The following is a 24,640-nucleotide window of genomic DNA, read 5'->3' as shown; positions in this document are numbered from 1 at the left end:
AGGGTTTAGCGCTGTGAATGTGTGTGTGTGTATGTGTGTGCGTGAGGCAGAGAGAGAGAAAGAGAAAGAGCGAGAGGACAAGAGAGCGTCTGACCGTCTGTCTGAGTGTGTGTATGAGCGTGAGAAGGCGCGAGAGAGTGCAATCGTGAGTGTGTGTGCAAGTGTGTGTGTGAATGTGTGTATGTGAGTGCGTGTGAGTAGATGAGGGTTGGGGGGTTTGGTGGGGAAAGGGAGGGAATGGGGAGGTGGGAGAAGTGACAGGAGGAGGAGTGTGAGGGGTGGGGATGATGGAGTGTGTGAGTGTGTGTGTGTGTGGGTGGGTGGGTGCGCGTGTGAGTGCGTGTGTGTTTGTGTGTTGGGTACTCACTGTAGGGCACACACTCATACTGAATCTCCAGATACTTGTAGGTGCCCGGACACGGGTCAGGAAACACATCTGACCCAGCAACGACTACACACTGTGTACGGTTATTACACCTGCGAGAGAGAGAGAGAGAGAGAGAGAGAGAGAGAGAGAGAGAGAGAGAGATTTTTTTGTAACCTTATGAACACTGAGGCAATACATTTAAAAGAAGAAAAATCTGCATTATTAAATTAAGATGTAACTAAAGTCTTTCAGAGTGGTTTGATATAAAAAGCTCTATTTTAGAGAAACTTGTCAAGTCAGGACTGTTCCCAGTGCTGGAGATATAAATCAGATACCTATCTAAAGAGATGCCTTAAACACTGTTTTATCATAGTTTTCAGGGAAAGCTTCGAACACCCCTCATATATCCCTCCACCATAAATGGATTAGAATAAATTGATTCAAATACGTTTTAGACCATAACTTTATCACAAAACAGTCATAAAACAATGTCCCAGACATCAGACTAAGTATTTATAACTTCATTTAATTTAATGTAATAACTCTCTATGTGGGAGCTTTAAGAAGCAGATGTCTGGTTAATATCACCTCCACTGTGAACAATTCTCACGCAGTAAGTTTCTCTAGAACAGAACATTTCACATAAGGTCAGTCTGAAGGATTATGTTGACATGTTGATTTTGAAAAATCAGTGGAATTACCCCTTAAGGTTTGGAAAATTGGAGGAATTGCCCTTTAAGGTAATATAATACTCATTCAGAGTGGTTTGAGATAAAATGATGCATTTTGATCCAAATTCCTGCAGTGAGAATTGCCCACATTGGTGGTGATACATATAAGAAGCAGACATCTGAGGTGTTTAGTGTCCCTAATGCTACAAAAAGCCATTCCATGCCTCATAGTGGTGCACTATTGATGGTGGCATGCATCTATGATTGCACCTACATTGCCATGGTGCCAGCATCACCAGTGAAAATGGATGACTGTCACTCGATAGTTTGGCAGAGTCGATTGTTTATTTGAGGTCATAATAAATGCTGGACAACGGTCAGTAGCTGTTCAGCATTTTGTTGTATAATATGTGGTGTGGTGTGCCTATGATTTCAGCATCCAAGGCTGCCAAAATAATCAGCATCTGGTTTATTTAACCGGTGCAGCCATTGCCAACACTGGGAAAACTGAACTGTTCCTCTGACCACTGCAGTACACTGCCTTTGCTGCTGATGGTGGGGGAACTTTTTGTTGCTACTCCCCTGGACAAAAAGGAACATCTGGTTTCATCTGTCTACTGTCATGTATGTAAAAACTACCACCCAGAAAGGTATTACATGAAATGGTTATTAACTTATTTTTTCAGATTTACCACTATTTTATTATAGGCAACATGACACATAAAAACTCATAAGACACCTGTAGTTTCACTTAATTTAACAGTAAGACAGTAAGCTCCACCGCTGTGACCATCACTCTAGAAATTTCCCATTAACTCCTTAAAGTCCTGGTGTAAGACATTCTAAGGCTTATTATTTAGTAATTATATGAGCTAGCATGCAAATGTATGCAGACATTTTGACAAATCTGTTAAATTCTCCAAACATTTCTACAGAACCTAAGCCTAAAAGCACACTGATAAAACTGTGTTGATGCCATACATTTTCTTCATGTGCCTATTTGACACATATGAATTATGAACCAGGTTTTTCAGTGTGGGTGGCAGGGCATATCTTTACATTTCCCACTGTAACTTGGTGATGTATTGCACTATTATCAAGTGATTCATATGCTCTGATTCAGCAACTCACAACTTTTTTTGACAGTCCAGTCTAAAAGCTTTGCAGATCTTCACCTCATTTTTAACTAAAATATTTAATACAACTGCATTTTACATTGAAAGTAACAGAACCTAAATCTAAACCCTAAACCGAGACCTCATCCTATAACCCTAACATTAATATTGACGATTAGAAAGCCATCTGTATGTCATTTACATAGAAACAACGTCTGACCAAATATTCAACATGTTAAAGATAAAAATAATATGCAAAATCTTATTTTCCACAATAAAATGACCATTTACTGGCATTGCAATTCATATAAGATTAGCATGAGCTAAAGTTACTTTCACAGTTTTAAAGTTGGTAAAAGCTGCTGGGATCTTCACTGATGCAGGACATTTATTCAAGCTTTCACACCAAAAGCATATTATTAGCAAGTTGAAGCCCAGGCTTATAATACAGTTAATACTTTTAAAGGACCCATAGCCATACCTTATAATGTCTGTTTGGATTCATATCCCTAAAACACTACTAATTCATAATTTCGTATTTTCCAACCGCTACTAAGAATTAAACAAGTTACTGTTACTATGACTATGAGGCTGATATACATACTTCAAAAAGCAGTCTGGGCTGAAACACTCCTTCTAACTTCAGTGTGAGTGGATGGAGAAACTGTTGGAGGCTGAATAGGTGAATGAACGTAAATGTATTGGTTTTTGTGACATCACAAAATGAACAGCAAACTGGCTGATTTTCTACAGACTGGGGAGTGAGCGATTCGTTTTGAAGCCCAACAATACTAACCAGTCTTACGTCAAAAAAATCATTTTTTCATGATATGTGTCCTTTAACACATGCTATTATGAATTAAACCATTAAGTACATCCTGTAAAATGAATCTTTATGAAAGTGTGCGTGTCATGCGTCCTGGTTCTCAGTCGGACACTCATACCAGCAAGAACTCCATTTCTCAGAATCCCTCTGTCAGTCATGGGACTTTCTCAACCAATTACAAACCACTCAGCAGATCACAGTCACCGGAATACTAATCACCACCAGCTGTTGAACTCAGTATATATACTAGTCTGTTTGGTTCATGTCTTTGCGAAGCATTGCCATTGTCTCGTCAGTGCATACCAAGCCATTTATTTCGTTGATTGCTGTTCCATGTTCGACCTCACTCCTGTTACCGATTCCTGCTCCTGTTTTCTTGCATGATTCTTCTACAGTTACAACCGATGATTCTTCTATAGTTACAACCCTCGCCTGTTTTTTCGACTTTCGCCTACTCCTATGTATTGTATCTGGCTATTCTGGTTATTGACCTGGTCTGGTGTTAACCCTGTTCATCTCCTTCTGAATAAATCTTCCAAGGTAATTTTTATCCCCGTGTGTCTGATTTGCAAACCCAGCGTTACAGTGCGGCTACACAAGGACCCTTACTATTAAAGGGGCGAATTTCTTACTTGGAGCTCACTGAAACAAGTGGAGAAGTTCAGTCCCAGAAGCTGATACCACATTTGTGTTCATCAGTAGCGGAAAATATTTTTTTAAAAATGTGAATCTGATAAAAAATGTTTTTTCCATGCAGAAAAATATTCCTTATATTGATCACCTTGTTTTTTAATGGTGAAACAAACAGAGAAAGGTGCTGCTGCAAGCCCAGTGACAAATGTAAATTGAGTGTAAATGTAACTTATTATAGACTTAATTATGTAATTATTTATGAAATTACACAATTGAATAGTATAGCAATTCAGCAATTCATAAACGCAGAATTCTAAGAGTTAATTGCGTTTGCATAATTTGTTAGAATTCACGCCTGTAAAGCACTGTGAAACTGAACTGAGAGAGAGAGAAATAGAGAGTTATGTATTTAATAATCTATACATGAGAACAGAATGGAAAGGATGGTCCCTTCAGGCTATAGGAGGAAGTTGAATAATTTCCCACTAGACCTGATCATGTGACAGCAACATTAGCGAGGATTCAGCAGGCTTATACAGGCTTAAACATACGAGGCCTATTGATGGTCTCTAGCACGCAGGAATGGAGCTGGAGAGTTGTATTCTCAAAGGTTATTATCAATATTACATGCACATGCACTATTTAAATTTATTCTGCCTCTCTTTTTCTCACTCCTTTTCACGCACATTCACACACAAATACGCACGCACACACAAACTCACACACAGAAAAGTGTGTAATCCCCACTCTGCAGTTTTCTGTGTGCTCTCACTATCTTCTCATCATGGTAGGTGCCTTCCACAAGCCTTCGCTCTCTCACTCTCTCCCTCCATTGATCTAGCCTCTGAGGAGACAGATGCTGAGCGTAGTCAGAAAGCTCAGTTGCACAGCAGCACACACTCACAGTGTTAGGAAGGGTACACACACTCATACTAGACCCATTTGTAAACACATAAACGCCCCTGTGCGCACAAACTGATGTAAACACATTTAACTGCTCAATCATATCAGTACACATGACACTGCACTGACTTGGCCTCTCTCGCCCCCTCTTTCTCTTCCTCTCCTTCACATACAGGCTGATTTCACACAACTTCTCGCACAATTTTAGCTCAGAAATAAATTTCACCAGCGCTGCATAATGTAAAGCCTCTTGACACTCGACTGAAACATGCGTTAAACTCACAATGGTTACAGCCGTTTCATGGGCAGCCAATAAGAACTAGGCCTGTCACTGTCGAATATCTTGCCTACTGATTAAGCCAGCAATTATCAGGACAATGAATCAGAGTCTTTTAAGACCTAACAATGAATCTAGGTTTATCTGGACATGTAGAATACTGTAGAATACTTTACTTACTTAATAGTTTTACCTTTAGCCTTGGAGAAGACTTACTGCACAATGTACTACTGTGCAATTTATTTAATTTATTTAGTAGCATTTATTTAATTTCCAGTCAAAATGGCTGTTAAATATTTCATTTTTCAGTAGATATTTCAGAGGACATTACATATAAGACAAAGCTGCTGGTGTTCTCAGAACAATGGACTGACCACCTCAGAGTCCAGATTTTAACATAATGGAATGTGTTAAAGTTGATGAGAAGTAGAAAATACAACCAATTTCTAAGACTGAAGTTTGGAGGTGTGGAAAAATATCCCTGCAGATTTCCTTAAGAAATTTAAAGTAAATATAAATATAAATACATATATATGTTCTCTGTTGGACTCCGAGTGGTTGTGAGCATAGTTTAAAAGAAGTGGAATGTCTTTCTGACCCTCAGTACCCCACAATCAGGGGGCTCTTTCAAAATGTTCTCAGGTTGGCACACAGCACCCCAAGCAAATTAACTACCACATAATTTTCCTCAAAAAATTAACATCTTTTTTATTTCATTATCTCAGTGTAAAAGGAGAGTTCCACTGATTTTTCAAAATTTCTGCCTATTAAAATCTTTAAGCTGTAAACAAAGTCATTCAGAGTGGTTTGACATGAAATGCTCCGTTCCAGAGAAACTCACAGAGTCAGAGACAGTGACAGAGACAGAGACAGTGGTGGTCTTAAGAATCAGACATTTGAAGAGATTAACCCCTTAAAATCCCAGGCTTGTTCCATACTAAGGCTTTTTATTCAGTTACTAACTATATTAGTACTTTTTATTAGTAACTTTTTATTCAGTATTAACTATAGGGACAACAATGCAAACTGGTTGAGCTTGATTTTCCCCCTCCCATATACTAATGTGCCACAAACAGGAAGTTAATATCACCAACCATTACCATTTTATTTGGGTGTATCCATATAAATGGCCCACCCTGTATATATATATAATATATATATATATATAATATACACACACATCTTGCTGCTGTCAGAACAAAACCTCATATCTCCAAAATGATGGCTTTACAGGAGAAGGAAAAAACCTACTTCACTTTCAATGTAAGTCAATGTGGTTTTTTCAATGAAGTTATTTTGGAACATTCCTTTTAGTCCATTCATCATGAAATTTCAGCATCACTGTAAAGAAAGCTGAATTGACAATTTCTCTAGAATAGAGCACTTCCCATATAACCACAGTGAATGACTGAATGATCAAATTATGTAGAAATCAGAAAAAAACTGGCGTAATTTCCATTTAAGACTTAATGATACAATATAGACAAAATGACAGAATTTATGAAAGATATTAGCTGCTAACTGTGCTAACTAGTGGAGTGATTGAATATGTTGCGCTTTTGGTAACTCTGAATTGCCTCATGTAAATGACAAGTTGCACAAAAAGTTATGCTTCATGCAGTCACCCACACACACACACACACACACACACACACACATACATACACACACTGGCACTCCTGTGTACCTCTGAGACATGATCTTGAAGGCGTCAGGCAGGTAACACTGCACATTCTCCATCTGAAATGGATCCGCGTCACAAATCTTATCGTCTGTGCGGCCATAGTTGGCTGTCTCAATCATGATGACATCACTGCCTGGGCAGCGCAGCTCAATCGGGTAACCCTCACATGCCAGCTCCCGCCGCATCAGACCAAAGGGCATCGCCGAGCGACTCAGTGCTAAAGAGAAAGAGAGAAAAAGAGAGTGACAAAGTGTAACAGAACCGCTGAATATGTTACAAAAAATTAAGACAAAATTACATATACTAAGCAGTGGCATTTTCCTGACCAAGTACAGAGGGACTGACCATGGCCTGGCCACACAGGACAACCTGGCTTCACAGAGAAAAAAGATCAAGTGGTCCCCGTGAGGCAGGAGAGGTTTTAGACAGAGATGCACTTTCTCCTTTACTCTTAAATGTATTCTAGACAAATACTTTATCTAAATTGAAAGAAGAAGAAAACTTTGAATTTGCTGACCACCCTGAAACAGAGAAATTGAAAATACAGTTAGAAAATAGAAGAATGCCACAGTCTGAGGGAGCATGGATAGTATATTGATATTACAGAGTACCAGTACTAACACCTGTTTCTAATATGATTTCTATAGCAGGGAGCCAAAGAAAATCAAGCTCCACTCTCACTTTAGCTGTTTCTGTCCATCCTTCCACTGTGAGAAGACAACTAAACACTGTGGGTCTGAAATGACACAAAGCTGTCAAGAAGCCCTCACTGAAAAAGGGAGTACAAAGACAAAAGCAAGAAAATTGAAACTGGATTAGTGAAAATATATAACTGGGACTGTAGAAATGCAACCAATTTCTAAGACTGAACTTTGGAGGTGTGGGAAAAAAGATAAACTGAAAAAACCTGAAAGTTTCCTGAAAAGAATGGAAGCTGTAAGTGCTGAGAAATTATATATTTATTTGTGCAATTTTTTTGGACCATAAACTGAAAAGTTTGTACTTGATGGCCTTTTTGAACACAAATGAAGGGTGGTCTCTGACTTTTGCACAGTACTGCAAAATAAAAAGAGTTGAATGCTTTGACAACAATAATGAATAAGGTTTCCTTGAGTTAAGCTGCAGTGAGGGAGTGTGTAACATGTCTGGTTTGTGTCAGTAAACTGGGTGTTAAAGCGTAGCAGCACGTTGACAAAATGAGCAGGTTATGAGATGAGAATGAGAGTGTGCTCTCCCACAGCTCAGACATACACTTATCTCACCCAAACCCAACAACATACCAGTCCCTCTAGCTGCTCACACACAAACACACACTCATGCAGTGATCACACCGTCTCATCCACACTCTCACATACACACAAGCATATCTGTGCCAAGCCACATCTACTACTCTCACACACTGCTGCTGAGCGGAAACACACATCTAGCTCACATCTGCCTTCAGCTCTCCAGCAGTTAAAAAGAGCTGGGGAACAGAGAGAGAGAGAGAGAGAGAGAGAGAGAGAGAGAGAGAGAGAGAGAGAGAGAGAGACAGAGTGAGAGAGAGAGAGACAGAGAGAGAGAAAGAGAGAGGGAGAGACAGAGAGTGAGAGACTGAGAGAGAGAGAGAGAGAGAGAGAGAGAGAGAGAGAGTGAGAGAGAGAGAGAGAATTCACACTGTTCACACTCAGTAGTGGCTCTGGCAAGTCTCACACAGCATATCTGTCATTTACTTACTAACTCAGTTCATTCAGGCCAGACTGGGTATATGAGAGAAACAGAAAAAGACAGAGAGAAGAGAATAACAGAGTTGCAAAGCTTAAATCAGGACTGAAATTTTTATATAGACCAGATTATAATGTCAGAAAATTCTCTGCCTAAGTTCAGCATGACCTGGCCTACACTAAGTCCTGAACTTGTATCCAACTGCAGTCCAACAAAATTCTGCCCTAATCCAAATGTAGCCCAGCAAAATTCGGCCCTAACTCAGACGTAGCCCAACAAAATTCAGCTCTAGCTCAAATGTAGCCCAGCAAAATTCGGCCCTAACTCAGACGTAGCCCAACAAAATTCAGCTCTAGCTCAAATGTAGCCCAACAAAATTCGGCCCTAACTCAAATGTAGCCCAGCAAAATTCGGCCCTAACTCAAATGTAGCCCAGCAAAATTCAGCTCTAGCTCAAATGTAGCCCAGCAAAATTCAGCTCTAGCTCAAATGTAGCCCAGCAAAATTCAGCTCTAGCTCAAATGTAGCCCAACAAAATTCAGCCCTAACTCAAACGTAGCCCAACAAAATTCTGTTTGAACCTGACTGTAGCCTGACAAAATTCTGTCTAAACCCAACAAAATTCTATCTGTCCAAGCAGACTGCTCAAACCCAACAGTGGCTGTCAAAATTCTGCCCAAACCCGACTCTGCACAAACCCAATTCTGTCCAAACACGTCTACAGCCCAAAAAAACCTCTGTCTGAACCTGCCTGAAGCCCAAGAAACCTGTCCAAACCTCATTGCAACCTGACAAAATTCTATCTGAACCCAAATGTAGTCAGATAAGTTCTGTCTGAACTCGACTGTAGCCCCATATTAGCTGTCTGAATCTGACCGAAGACAGAAGATTCCCTCAGAGCCTTACTAAACCCTTTTGGGTCCCTTTGGGCTCAGGTAACTTTCTCAGACTCCAGACTGCTGTCAGTTGGGTTAGCAGACGTAAAACAGCAGAAGAAAATAAACAACAAAAAAGAAAAAAATAATAATAAAAAGAAAGAGATCAATAATTCTCCTGCAGAGAAAAGGTGAGGGAGAGAGACGGTGAGAGAGAGAAAGAAGGAGACAGATGGAAGAATAGAGAAGGAGTGAGCTGTGTGGTGTGTAAAGTGGGCCAGCGGTGCAGTAGGGTTAATCGTTGTGCTTGGTTGAGTGGGCCAGAGAGAGGCACAGAGTGCTGTTCTCTATCTGCACAAGAGCTTTCAAAAAAAAGCCTGCGTATTCAGTCCAAGCTAGACAAAATGGCTGCTGGCCGCCTCCGCCAACTAGGCGACAAAAGGCAGTTGGTGGTGTTCTCCATGGTGCTGAAAGACAGGCGGCAGGGTTTTCAGGGACTGCCCGCTGTGGGAAAAGTTACCAGACTATGAACTTTCGGAGCTGTCCATTGTGCTGAAAGAGCTCAGGAATGAAAGGCTCCAAAAACACTGAAGCACAAAGATGTTACAATAGATTCACAGTGAGATGAACTTTGACTGCAACAGTTAACCTTTCAGTGCTCCGAGTTATTTCTACAGTTTTGCTACGCCGTTTATATGTAATTGTCTAATTACATAGTTATGTAATTAATTATGTTTAAATCCAGTATGTACAAGTTAGATTGCGGACGTCTGACCCTTTTCTATTTCTTTCATTGTTAGAATTTGCCAAAAAAAAACATACATTTTTTTCTGTCCACAAAAAAGCAACACTACACTGACTTTTCATCAAATTCAATTAATAATAAATGCAGTATTTCTCAAGTTGTTTAATGAGCTATGAGTGAGAAATAATGAATATTAAACTACAACAAGCTTTTGTTATCATCAGCGATGAGCGTGATTTCACAGTCAAGGCATTCATTGAGATAGCAATAATGATTACTTATGAAAATAATCAAAAGGATCATTTACTGTTGGGAAAATCTAAGGTCTACATTTCAACTTGTGAAAATAAAACATTGGCAATTTTTTCAGTGATAATTTTTCAATTTATTATAATTATTATTACCCCATATGATGGAGACCCAGTTTCCCTTGCCCAGATTAGGGTGACCATGGCCTCATCCTGGAGCCAGGCTCCTCGGCGAGCGCCTGGTGGCCGGGCCTTTACCCATGGGTCCCAGCTGGTCTCAGCCTGAACGAGCTACTTGGGATCACTCTCTTATGGACCCCTCAACCTGTGGGAGAGGCGCTTATGGGGGTCTGGTACAATGGGGATCGTGTGGTGGCCGAAGGCAGGGGCCTTGACGTTCCGATCCTCGGTTACTGAAACTGGCTCTCGGAACATGGAACGTGACCTCTCTGGCAGGCAAAGAGCCCGAGCTAGTGTATGAGGCTGAGAGATACCAACTAGATATAGTTGGGCTCACCTCAACACATGGTGGGGGCTCTGGAACAGACTCTCTCTAGAGGGGTTGGAATTTATTCCATTCTGGAGTTGTCCAGGGTGAGAAGCATCGGGCAGGAGTGGGCTTACTCATAGCTCCCTGGCTCAGCGCCTGTACATTGGAGTTTTCTCCGGTGGACGAGAGGGTTGTTTCCATGCACCTTTGGGTTGGGGAACGGGCTCTCACTGTTGTCTATACTTATGCACTGAATGGCAGTTCGGAGTACCCGGCCTTCTTGGAGACCCTGGAGGGGGTACTGGAAAGTGCCCCCTGTGGGCACTCCATTGTCTTGCTGGGTGACTTCAACGGTCATGTGGGCAATGACAGTGAGACCTGGAAGGGCGCGATTTGGAGGAACGGCCTCTCCAATCTGAACCCGAGTGGTGTTTTGTTATTGGAATTTTGTGCATGCCACAGTCTGTCCATAACAAATACCATGTTCGAACACAAAGGTGTGCATAAGTGTACAAGGCATCAGGACACCTTAGGCCGCAGTTCATTGATCGACTTTGTAGTTGTGTCATCGGATTTGTGACCATGTGTTTTTGACACCCGGGTGAAGAGAGTTGCAGAGCTGTCAACCGTTCACCACCTAGCGGTGAGTTGGATCAGATGGCTTGTGAAAATGGACAGACCTGGTAGACCCAAACGTGTTGTGAGGGTTTGCTGGGAACATCTGGCAGAGGAACCTACCAGAAAGATCTTCATCTCCCATATCCGACAAAGCTTCGACCACATATCGAGGGAGGCCGGTGAGATCGAGTCCGAGTGGGCCCTGTTCTGTGCCTCCATTGTCGATGCAGCGGATCGGAGCTGTGGCCACAAGGTTGTAGGTGCCTGTCGTGATGGCAATCCCCGAACCCGTTGGTGGACACCTTGGGTAAAGGAAGCCGTCAAGCTGAAGAAAGAGTCCTATTTGGCCTGGTTGGCTTATGGGACTCCGGAGGCAAAAGATGGGCACCAAAGGGCCAAGCGGGTCGCGGCTTCGGCGGTTTCTGAGGCAAAAAATTGGGTGTGCGAGGAGTTTGGTGAGGCCATGGAGAAAGACTGTTGACAGGCACCAAGAAGGTTCTGGTAAACCGTCAGGCACCTCAGGAGCCTTTATACAGTGGGGCTGGGGGCTGCTGACTTCGACTGGGGATGTCATTGGATGGTGGAACGATCCCACCAACGATCCTTCCCTAGAGGAGGCAGAGCTTGGAGATCCAAGTGAGGGTCCGTCCATCACTCAGGCTGAAGTAGCCAAGGTCGTTGGAGAACTCCTTGGTGGCAGATCACCAAGGGTGGATCCACCCGGAATTCCTGAGGGCTCTGGATGTTGTAGGGCTGTCTTGGCTGACACGCATCTGCAACATCGCGTGGACATCTGGGGCGGTCCCCCTGGAATGGCAGACCGGGGTGGTGGTCCCTCTTTTTAAGAAAGGGGACCAGAGAGTGTGTTTAAACTATTGGGGAATCACACTTCTCAGCCTACCCGGTAAGGTCTATGCAGGGGTACTGGAGAAAAGCATCCAACTGACAGTCGAATCTCAGCTTCAAGAGGAACAATGCGGGTTTCGCCCTGGTCATGGAACCCTGGACCAGCTTTTTACCCTCACTTGGGTCCTGGAGGGTGTGTGGGAGTTCGCCCAACCAGTCCACATGTGTTTTGTTGATTTGGAGAAGGCATTCGACCGCATCCCTCAGGGGATCCTGTGGGGAGTGCTACGGGAGTACAGGGTGAGAGGCTCATTGTTACGGGCCATTCAGTCCCTGTACAAACGGAGCAGGAGCTTGGTTCGTATAGCCGGCAGTAAGTCAGATTGGTTTCCAGTTGAAACTGGGGTTGGACTCCGCCAGGGCTGTCTGTTGTCACCGATTCTGTTCATAACTTTTATGGACAGAATTTCTCGGAACAGCCAAGTGGCGGAGAGTGTCTGGTATGGTGGCCCCAGGATTTCACATCTGCTTTTTGCAGATGATGTGGTCCTGTTGACGCCATCAGGCTGGGATTATAGTTGGAGGGATTATATCTCTTGACTGTCTTGGGAACGCCTTGGTACCCCTCTGGAAGAGCTGGAGGAGGTGGCAGGGGAGAGGGAGGCCTGGGCCTCTTTGCTTAGCCTGCTTCCCCTGCGACCCGGACAGCCATCCATGGCCAGGAGTCCAAGACAACATAAATGATCTCGCACTCTCTGGGTGGGTAGAATCCTCCTTCGTCTCCCCCATCATGCAGTATAGCGCTTACCAGTGTGGATGCCTCTTAGCTAATGACAGAACTGGCAGTTAACGCTCTTCTGAATGACTTCTTCATCATGGAAATAATATCAGGAAATGTTTGATGTAGAGTTTTGACTTCTCCTCATTGAGAGGAGCCAGTTGGGGTGGGTCGAGCATTTGATGAGAATGCCCCCTGGATGCCTCAGTGGGGTTTTACCAGGCACAGCCTACTGGGACGAGACCTCAAGGTCATCTTATGACCCACTGGAGGGATTATAGCTCCACGTTGGCCTGGGAGTGGCTTGGGGTCCCCCAGAATGAGCTGGAGGAAGTTGTGGGGGACAGGGTCTTCTGGGACTCTCTGCTTTCCCAACTGCTACCATGACCCTCTGCATTAAGGTGATTAAAGATGATGATGATGATGATGATGTTGATGATGATGCTGAGTTTGATGTGGTATGTAAACCATACAGCCTATTCTGAATTCACTGTTTTTGAACTCAAGTTGAATTCAGTTTTATGTCATGGAAACTAACAAATGTACGTACAAATATCCACCTACTTAGACTGCAACAATTTAGCACAGCAAATTTACACTTTTTTCCCCATCTGGATTACTTTTTGAATGAGGCACAATAGATGGCGGCCAATCAGAACAGAGGTCATTTGCATATCAGCATTAAAGGTACATTAAAAACCAGCCTGAGATGTGGTTGAAGAGGTAGATATGAATTAGGACTGATTTTGGTACACACGTTATATTAGGACTACGAGGAGAAAAAAAACAAACAAGAAAGGTGTAAGATAAGGGCCCTTTAAGGGTTAAAGATTAAAAACTGCCTTATGTAGAAACATCAGTCATGGGGCTCTCCATGGTGCTGAAATCCTTCCCTCTTTTACTTGCGCCTAACATCCCATAACTGCTTTAGTCTTCAAGCAGGGCTAAGATCAAAAGTCAGACAAATCTCAGACCCACTTCTCCATCGACATATTCAGCTCGGCTTAACTGCAGCACTTAACACTGAAAGGAAAAGTAAGACACAAGCAGAACTGAAGTGCCTTTTCTCTCCGTGGGCTGATGAGAGCGTGACGTCAAAGGGGAAATAGAGCCTGCGAGAAGTTGCTTCTTTCATTTTTTTTCCATCAGGGTCAATGTCAAAGGCGTTCTTTACACCCTGAGCTGCTCCAGATCCTTCAGCCGCCTCTCAGTCTGCAAATGTCAGCCTCTCTCAGCACGCTCCTCGATTCTTCCAGCAGCCTGCATCAGTGCTACTTTAAATCCTCTTCGCCCTGCAAAGCCTTAGCTGGCGGCGCAGGCAAATCACTTAGCGGGAGGGAGGGAGGGAACATGTGCGTGATAGAAAGCGCGTCACATGCCACACAGCTGCCGCCGAACACTTATGGCCCTCTGCTGCGTGAGCACTAAGCAATACTGTCACTAAAGCATCAGGGTGGGTGTGGTTCTTCAGATACACAAACATCTGAACTCATCTTAATGCTAGTTAATCTTTGAGATTGTTTAATCTGGTACTCAAGTAAATCATGTACAGTTTGGAATTAAAAATGAATCATTAATAATGATGATCTTTTACCTTAGTTTTTGAACTGCAGAGAATGTTGAAACACAAGCAGATGATACAGCATTCTCATGTTAAAGGAATACTCTTCTAAACAGTTGTTTTCTAAATATAGAGAAATGCATTAAAATGACTATGTGCTTATGGACTCTATGCTGCAGGTGTTGCAGACAAGGTCAAAAACTGCTGGAGTATTCCTTTAAGTCAGTGGTTCTCAAACTGTCCACACTGACCCCCTAAACACTCACATTTTTCCCCATTGTGGGACTAATAAAAGGCTAATCTTATTTTATATGTTTTAGATAGAGCAGTTAAGGGGTCCACCTGGAGGTCCTTGGGGCTGATTTGCCCCCCACTTCAAGTGAAATGGAGACAACTAATGTTGGCCTTACACCAAACGACTTTTCAAGTTTTTCAATGTTGCAGGCAAATTTCCAGTTTCTGAATAAAATCATGAGAGTCACGCTAGAGTGGTGTCACACTCACGTCATCTAGTGCTCAGGTGTCCTACACAAGGCACACAACACAGTCCGGTTTGGCCTGCAACATGACTTTAATTCTCTATTATTATTAGCCTGTTTCCATGGTGGCACAGTGGGTAGTGCTGACGCTTCACGGCAAAAGGGCCTGGGTTAAATTCCTGGCTAGGCGGCGAGTGTCCTTTCTGTGTGGAGTTTGCAGGTCCATGTGTTTCACCCTGAGATGGCCTACAGTCCCCAGCATGCACTGCAACACAGTGTGCGTTCTGACCCCTAACAACAATCTCAGTTACACAAAAAGAAAAGATGGTGTCTAGTTCAAGCAAATAGACAGGTATAAAAAAAAAATACTAATTTAGAATTTAGAATTATTTTTGAATAAGTATTTAATGCCTATGTTGCTGTTGCTGTTTTGGCATATTTTTCATAATCATTGGCCCATTCAGGTCATGGCAAATTGTTAAGTAGAAATAAAGCTGGCCCATGCACATGCTTTTTTTACACGGCCCTTTCAGTGGTTGAGTTTGACACCCCTGGTTTAGTGTGAGGTGGTCAGGATGGCGGTCTAAAATTAGTCTTTTTCTCATCTTGATGCTACGACAAAGTAAACCATGTTCAATATTATCATAAGTTTTAAGTGCTGGCTCATGCAAATAGGGACGCTCCAAGGCCGTGCGTGAGAGCAAGTGGGCAAGTGCATGGGCACAGCATGATGGGGGGAGAGGGAGAGAGAGAGAGAGACAGAGCATTGCAAGGTCACTCAATGTAACAGTAATGTAGGGAAATGTGCAGAGAACTTTCAGAATGGCATTACTGAAGAAGCATCAGCATGTTTTTTTCCTTTTTTATTTGCTTTCTTTTACTGTGGTTTCTTATTTTGCTTGTTTGTTTTTAATGATTTTGTTCATAACAACCCAATCAACAATGCTACATTGTCCTGATGTGTGAATCTTTATGTTAAATAAAAAGTAACTGCACATTTTACAGGTTAATAAAAAAAAAGATTTGTGTGATGATCTGCCAGAATATACAGCTCTACAGTAAACTGGGCTGAGCCCCAGATCTTTAGACGCCCAGCCAAAGTATCTTCCCATTTGCATTACTACAGAGTGGAGAAGGAAAAAGGGTTTCACTGCTTGTAAATTTCCACCAGGTGCATGATGGGAAATAATCTCAAAAATCTAGTTGCAGTCTTGCAGATAGTGTCCCTACTAGATCCCTAGTCTCTGCAACATCATAGTCTATGATAAAAGACTCAGTGACATTGTCTGTAGATGTGAGAGGGTGTCAGACCTCAGTCTTTAAAAAGTCTTTTTTAAGGCTTATCATATTTCAAAAATATCATATTTATGTTTATTCCCTTCACTTAAAAAAATAAAACCATACAATTTGCCCAGGTGTTTTCAAGCTTTTGTATATGAATGTATATATTGAACCACTGCAAAGAAAAAGATGCCAGTTTTGTACAGTGAAGGGTTCTGTGAGTTAACATTGCATGACAGGTCATCTGGTAGTGTGTTAATCTTCCATCAAAATATATTTCCCACTCTTTCCCACCTCTAAAACATCTTCTGACTTAACAGGAGGGAGGGAGGGAACATGAACATGATAGAAAGCATGTCATGTGCCACACAGCTGTCGCTGAACACTTAAGGCTCTCTGCTGCATGAGTACTGAGCAATACTGTCACTAAAGAGTCAAAATATATAGACTTTTCCAATCTTTAAAATGGCTTAGCAGGAGGGAGGGAGGGAACATGCGCATGATAGAAAGCTGAACACTTGATTTTTGATTATGTCACCATGAACCAGCAGGAGGGGGAAAATAATAATAACCAATAATATCCTGTTTCCTAACAACCAAGCAAGACCTGGCAGACCACCAAAACTGTCCCCGTCAGAGAAAGAGCACTTAAAGCTTTCATCTTTGAGAGAGAGGAGAAAATCAAGCTCCACTCTTACTTCAGATCTGAAAAAAAGTGTTTCTGTCCCTCCTTCTACTGTGAGAAGACAACTCAGCACTGTAAGTCTGAAAAGATGTGCAGCTGTCAAGAAGCTCTTACTGAGAAAAATAAATAAATATAAAATTATTCTATTCTTCTACTAACACAGAAGAAAAACTACTAATCATACAAAGAAGCTGCTGGTGTTCTCAGAAGAATGAGAATTCAGACCTGGATACTGTACTGAATATAATATACTGAATATTGCATAACTTGTATTTAATGGCTGTTTTACCTGGAAATTATATAAATGAATGATGGTCTATGAGATTTGCAGTACTGAATATATAAGCTTTGCTTTTACTGAAGAATCCTGGTAGAACCACTTTTACCTCTGCTGAGGTGAGATGGACAGCAGGAGAACTTAAGCGTGCCGATGGCTGTACAAACAAGGACGCATGTAGAGATACTTAAATATGTCCACCCCGCTGCGCATAGACAGCACACTCACGCACAGTGGTATAGAGGGATTAGTGTGTCAGTGTGCAGTCGTGTTCTGTCTGCTCTCCTCTGGAGTGAACATACAGCTTCACACCACTGACCAGTGATCACACACACACACACACACACACACACACACCCACACCCACACACACACACACACACACACACACACACACACACACACACACACTCTTAGTGCAGATGCTCTTCCTCTGAAAAATGAAACCTTATACATTGTAAAAATCTATCAAATCAGTAAAAATGAGCTGCCAGATAGTTACTGTTAGGAATATTGCACTGCAGCGTCTATAGTAGTGACATATTGTACTGTATTTTGAAATGCAGCACAAAACTGTATCTGTACAAGACTAGATATTGACAGCTGTACTACAATATACCCTCTTTCCTAAATTATATATATATATATATATATATATATATATATATATATATATATTTATGTATATATACACATAAAAAATAAGATTGTTATATAGAGATATAGATATATACAATACATACAAATGTTACACATGGGGCTTCAAAGCTCCAAAGGCAGTGTTTAGGCTACAGCTGTAGCATTAAACTGCAGGTGCATAAGTGAATGTCTATTACTAGCACTATTAGCCTGGTGCTAACATTGACACTGACACTGCAAATGCCATAGATGCTGCTGATATGACAAAAGGTAAAGGGATCTCTTGAATAAACCATACCATACTGTTCTCTGTTTGAAAAATGCTGTCCTTGGGTCCGTGTCACAAAACACAAAACACAGTCTCAGTCCATAGGCGGAGCCTTGCTTTAGCCACACCCCTGCATGTTAGAGCAGGAAGTCAGACTGCAACCCTGTCCCTCATGGCCACTTCTCTCTAACCTATTGGTAACTAGCAAAGATGATTTCTCTAGATTGACAAAGCACTTCTTGTAATCGACTGGATAAGAGCGTCTACTAAATGCTGTAAATTTACATTTAAAATGTAAACACGGTAAGCAGTGAGATCTTCTTTTGAAGATAATGTGACCAAAAGTCTGAAAATCAATGTGTAGCGTCAAGAATCGTTTCTAAAGAAACATACTTTTTTGTTTTAATGATAAATATTATGTTTTTATGTGTATGTAACATTTGAAAGCTGTGTTTGTTAGTCATATAGGCTATTATATTTGAGTTCTGCTCAAAATCAGAAAACTGTCACTACTGAAAACACTACTGAAATTTTTCCAGTGATTGTTTTGTTAGTGACAAAAAGGAATGTCCAGGCATTGATTTGAATAAAATAGATATAATTAACGTGTATGGTCATTCAAAGCAAAATGATTTTAGTCTAATATCTGGGTTAAAAGTCTGAACTCAGACTTTGAGCCAATTTGGTAAAATGAACACTGTTATTGTCATTTGAAAAACGGACTACTGATGTCATATAACACTGTTGTCAGAAAAAAACCTTGTATCTCCATTTTTGTCCTTTTTCTTTAGTTGTTCTTTAGTCAAGAAAATGTTTCTACTATGGACTCTCGAAGAACCCTATGCATTAAAGAGTTCTTTTGCACCATGAAAGTATTCTTCAGATTAATGGAAAATGGGTTTTATGAGGTTCTGAATCTTTTTAAAAAGGGTTCTATATAGCACCAAAAAGGTTCTTCTATTGGTACAGGCTTCACATTATAACAATAGAAGAACCTTTTTAGTGCTACATAGAATATATATATATATATATATATATATATATATATATATATATATATATATATATATATATATATATCAATTGGAAACTTGGCCCACATTATATTTAACAAACACTTTTATCCAGAATGACTAAAGTCTAATTACATTACACAGGTAACTTACATCTAGTCTTGCCCAAGGACCAAACCCCCTGGAGGGAGGGCAACAGTGTTACCTACTACGCCATGCCAACTGTAGTATAGAGACAAGGAGGGTGATGTTACCATTATCCCTAACACTGAACACACCATGTCTCAACATGTGTCAACAAGCTTTTAGAAACTACTTATGTGTGTTATTCATCAGACCTCCTGTCAGTGTAAATCATTTATGTATTCCATTTTTTAAAAGGCTGGCTAAACAGATTAACCTTGGTGAGGATGAGTAAAGCAGCTGTTGAGAAAACACACAAATCTTAATGCGTCATGTTGCCTTGATGTTTTGAGTTTTCTCAACAGTTTATTTTACAGTGTAAAAGCAGTTCTGTGCTATTTCAGGCTGCACTTGTAATGGAATCAGATCAGATTCCTTCTTTTTAAACGCTGATATCTGAGCCAGCACATACTGCTGATATCAGCCCATTACTGATACCTGCACTCTTAAAAACAGTGGGTCTTCATTGTAAACAATGATGCAACTTTTTAAACTTCAAAAAGTAAGTAATCTGGTTCCCTTCAATTCATGAGTTCACTGAATAATATTAGAATTTGAATGAACTCAAAAGTTTAAGATCACCAGTGAACTTTTTTAAGGTAAAAAGTGTCATCATTTGTTTGTAGAGTATTTATTAAAGGCAGTGGTTAAACAGTGATGTGCATAAGTCAGACAGCACCCATTGATGTATTTAATTGCCATTAAAAACAAGATATTTGTCATTCAGTCTTAGAAAAAAAGCAGGAAACATACATTTAACAGGAACCAACACAAAACTGTCCAACTCTCCAAAGGTTAAAATATCAACTCAAATTTGTCCACTCTTTACTTTTGTGCACTCTAGTGCCACTTTAACTCCTCCAATCATAAAAACAGGTTATAGCTGTGTCCTCCCAATAAAAGCTGTTCCCAAAGCTCTCATTGACATTATGTTCCCTTTCAAAGAGACACTAACATTCCCAAAACTGAAGTTTAAGAAACGATTAAACTATGTACAACCACGCAACACCTGGTAGACCACCAAAGCTGTCCCCATCAGTACTTTACACAAGCACACAAACTCAGGTCCACACACACTCCCACCTACAGATGAGTACACGCACACACTCGCACACACTCAGCCTCATTGTATGTGTGTATCTGGTCCACTGTTATTTCCCCCGAGTCTCCGTCAGCAGGGCAGCGAGAATGTGTGGTTAATCTCAGTCTTACAGTGTGTCTTTATCAGGCTCCATCTTTATCTGTGTGTTCTCGGCTCCAGGGGGCCGCTGCGCTGGAGCCTGGACGGCCACTGGATTAGCCGGATCATTCAGAGCCTGACGAGCACTTTATACTCACACGAGCACGAACACTATCTACAGCACCATCGCGCAGTAAATGGGCCTGATGAGCTAATCTGAATAAGCCATATAAAAAACTACAGCATGGCTAAGGATAAACACAGAAACCCATTAAATTTTAAAGATTGGAAATACTCTCCACGTCACACATTTCAGATTCGCTCTTTCACATACGCAGATCTGAATTAAGATAAAAGGGGAAAAAGTAAATAAATAATTCATGTTACAAGAGAACGAAGCAAAATCCCTCCAGACTCTATTTCGGAGAGAAAATGACCAGAATGTATGGATTAAGTGTGGCATTAGAGGAATAATGAGTAAAAGACAGAGTGGGAGGGGTGAAGGAAGGAGAGAAAAGGAAGAAAGAAAGAAAGAAAGAAAGAAAGAAAGAAAGAAAGAAAGAAAGAAAGAAAGAAAGAAAGAAAGAGGGGAAGAGAGACAGGAAGAAAAGAGGAAGAGAAAAAAGGAAGAAAAGAAAGACAGAGCGTAATGGAGAAAGAGACAGAGAAAGAGAAGGAGAAAGAGACAGAGAGAGAGAATGAGTGAGACAGAGAAGGAAAGATTAAAAGAGAGAAAAGGAAAGAAAGAAAAAAAGGGAAATAAACGTAGAGAAGGAAACAAAGACCGATATAAAGAGGGTAAGAGAGACAAAGAAAAGAGAGAGAAAGAAAAAAAGGAATAAAAGAAAGAGACAGACCGAGAAACAGAGAAAGAGAAGGGGAGAGAGAGAAACAAAGAAAGGAGATGGGGAGAAAGAGAGAAAGAACCAGAAAGAGATAGAAAGAGAGAGATGGAGAGAGTGAAACTGAGAAAGAGAAGGAGAGAAAGAGAGATGGAAAGAGAGAGATGGAGAAAGACAGAAACAGAAAGAAGGAGAGAGAGAGAAACTGAGAAAGAAGGAGAGAGAGAAAAATGGCTGAATAGATGTAGTTGTTTCAGATGACTTCAGATACACAGTTGCTCTAATGGCTTTGTGTGTGTGTGTGTGTGTGTGTGTTTGTTTGATAGTGATATGATTTTATCAATGAGTGTATGAAACTCAGCAGTGACTCACTGGCCCCTGCGGCCCCTCTCTCTCTCTCTCTCTCTCTCTCTCTCTCTCTCTCTCTCTCTCTCATGCTTCTCTCAGGCTAGCTCCTTTCCTCTCTGTGATAGCTCGGCCATAGAGACGTGCTGTGGAAGCGAACCCCAAAGCTGTTTTTCTTTAAAGAATGTAAACACAGATGTACACACTCCCTCCTCTCTCTCCTCCCACACAGCAGTCCTCTGTCTCTAATTCCATAATTTTCTCCTTCTGCTCCCTCTGCTGCTTCCCTTTTATTTTTACTCTCCTTGCTTCCTGTCTACAGAGGTGACATTTGGCTTGAATTATTATTTATAACTTCAAATATTTTATATTTATCAACAACTACAATAAGACATACACCTTAAATACCCTGCCTACTATTAAAACGTCTGCTCTGTCTCCGTAAGTGCTGAGAGGAAAGAGCCTGGAATTATGTCATTTTGACCTCCAGACGTTTGAGCCACATACTAGGAAAAAACCTGGACGCCTCCATTAATGTGAGCACTGTTAGCAGCCAGTTAGAATGGTATTATTACTGAGTGATAACTTTAAGTTTCATGATGTATTTAGTGTTTCAAAACAGATCTATGGTCTCTCATAGATTTGAACAACCACTGTGTCTGTATGTTGATTGATCTAAAGCTGACAGTACGATTAGCTCATTGAAAAGTCGAGACATGGTCATTTATTATTGCTGACGGTCTGGGCACTGGCATTGATATGACCTCACAAGATGAACTCAGATTTGAGGAACTTCGAAGTAGAAATTCCCAATGCAATGTTTGCAATGGTGCGGTTCCTCTGGCATCTCCTTGTTGGAGGTAAGACATTCTGAGTTATAAGCTCAATGCGGCATCATTTCGGACACATTTTAACCTCTTTCTACAGACCCTTAGCGAACATTCCAGTGGTGGAATGGAAATTGCTTCTGATATTTTTATTAACATAATTAAATGAAGTAGTTACAAAAAAAAAAAAAATACACACACACACACACACACACATATATATATATAATTCCATTTTGATATATATATATATATATATATATATATATATATATATATATATATATATATATATATATATATCAAAATGGAATTCAAATATGTTTTAAAATTGTATTTACTTAATAAAAAATTTAACAACTCGAGGCTGCATTTTATGGCTATTTAATGGTGAAAAGTGCTTAATGTAATCCAGGGGTTGCAAGCCAAATGTTAAGAAGAGCCATTTTATCCTTGCAACAAAAATCAATCCACCTTGGCAGCCACAACATTTATGTTACATTTATTTGAAGTAACCTTTACCATCTTGGCTGTAAGTATGTCTCAGTATGTGCTAATGTCATAATACAGGCTAAAAATATAAACAAAAACACACTTACTTTGCTCTGTTTAGCTCATATATAGCCGAGAATGAATGTCAGTTTCTCCTTGCAAAGTAAACGTGTCAGGAAACCAGCTCTAGTGATTATAAATGCAAATAAGCCCATTTGTCTCCAGATTGTCCATGCTTGTCTTTCTCTTTGACTAGCTAGGTGAGACTGTTGTCTGCATTGCTATGGTGATCAGCAGTCTGTGCGCCAACCCTTCAGGGTTAAATGGTGAATCAGCAGTTATATATTAACTCCAGCGTTTAAGACTATTTTTTTAAAATAATGTGTTAGCAGAGCTTTATTTTACTGCAAAGGAAGATTATATTATTTTTACCTACATGTCTAATTCTGCTGTTCAGCTGCAACAGGGCAGTGAGATCCACAAGCAGCACTGTAACCACACACTGCCGACCTCTGATCTATTCAAATAAATTATATTTTCCTTTAACTGTAATCAGATTAACTAGGACACTGTTGTGTGTGAAATATTGTGACTCCATGTTGAGCTGCTGGTGAGCAATGAGGGGGGAAACGGGAGGGTTCCAAAAAACACCTGCTATGAAAACAATTCGCACTTGACGGCCTTGCTTGAGATAAAATTGACAGCACAACTGCACCTTTCTTCTTATCAAAATAAATGAAACTGGAGTGGGAGGAGTGCACAGCCTCCACAATCAAGAGATCACAGCTGAGAACGTTCTTCGTCAGGCAACTGAAAAGATTTAACCCGCCGCAGACCCTGAAGATCAAGTTCTACACAGCGATCAACGAGTGTATCCTCATTTCATCCATAAGCATCTGGTTTGGTTCATCCACCTCATAAGGACCAGCTACAATCAGGACAGTAGAGAGGATCATCGGATGCAGTCTGCCAACACTTCAGGATATCTACAACAGCAGGGCGACGAAGCGCCTGGCAAGATTACAGCCGACTCCTCTTACTCTGGACATCACCTCTTGCAGCCACTTCCTTCTGGAAGCAGATTCAGGAGCATCAAAGCCAACACAACCAGACGTGCTAACAGATTTTCCCCCAGAGCTGTGGTGCTTATTAGCTGCTGTGGACACTTCACACTTTAAACTTAAAGTGAACCAACAAACCTATCAAAAATATAATGAATGTTTTATGTCTGTCAAGACCCTGCACATATATACATATTCATTTATTTTAGTTCTTTTAATACTGTCACATCTTTTTTGATGTTTTATTTTACACATTGTTACTGTCTGGTCTGTTCAGGATGTTACATGTCATACATGTATGCATTCACAAAGAAAAGTTCCTCATACACTATATTGTATATACACTATATTGTCCTTATGAGAGGGCATACTTAAGTTAGCTAATGCTGTAGAGGGCATACTTAGGTTAGCTAACACTGTAGAGGGCATACTTAAGTTAGCTAACACTGTAGAGGGCATACTTAGGTTAGCTAACACTGTAGAGGGCATACTTAAGTTAGCTAACGCTGTAGAGGGCATACTTAAGTTAGCTAACACTGTAGAGGGCATACTTAGGTTAGCTAACACTGTAGAGGGCATACTTAAGTTAGCTAACACTGTAGAGGGCATACTTAAGTTAGCTAACACTGTAGAGGGCATACTTAAGTTAGCTAACACTGTAGACGGCATACTTAAGTTAGCTAACGCTGTAGAGGGCATACTTAAGTTAGCTAACACTGTAGAGGGC

At 40.9% G+C, this 24,640-nt stretch overlaps 1 protein-coding gene across 3 annotated transcripts in view; it reads right to left on the bottom strand.

Annotated features, from left to right (window-relative positions):
* The window catches only part of adgrl1a (adhesion G protein-coupled receptor L1a), a 277,619-nt gene that overhangs the window by 97,289 nt on the left and 155,690 nt on the right, over nucleotides 1-24,640 (bottom strand). For all 3 annotated transcript variants that reach the window (XM_017700538.2, XM_037541153.1, XM_017700539.2), the window contains exons 3-4: nucleotides 6,480-6,693; nucleotides 368-477 (exon numbers count right to left, since the gene is read on the bottom strand). In XM_017700538.2, coding sequence (XP_017556027.1) covers nucleotides 368-477; nucleotides 6,480-6,693 — 324 coding nt within the window. The remainder of the gene's footprint in view (nucleotides 1-367; nucleotides 478-6,479; nucleotides 6,694-24,640) is intronic.

This window comes from Pygocentrus nattereri, chromosome 1, assembly GCF_015220715.1.
Source record: "Pygocentrus nattereri isolate fPygNat1 chromosome 1, fPygNat1.pri, whole genome shotgun sequence".
Classification (NCBI taxonomy): domain Eukaryota; kingdom Metazoa; phylum Chordata; class Actinopteri; order Characiformes; family Serrasalmidae; genus Pygocentrus; species Pygocentrus nattereri.
The sequence above is the reverse complement of the archived record's forward strand: the minus strand, read 5'-3'. Positions and strand labels throughout refer to the sequence as shown.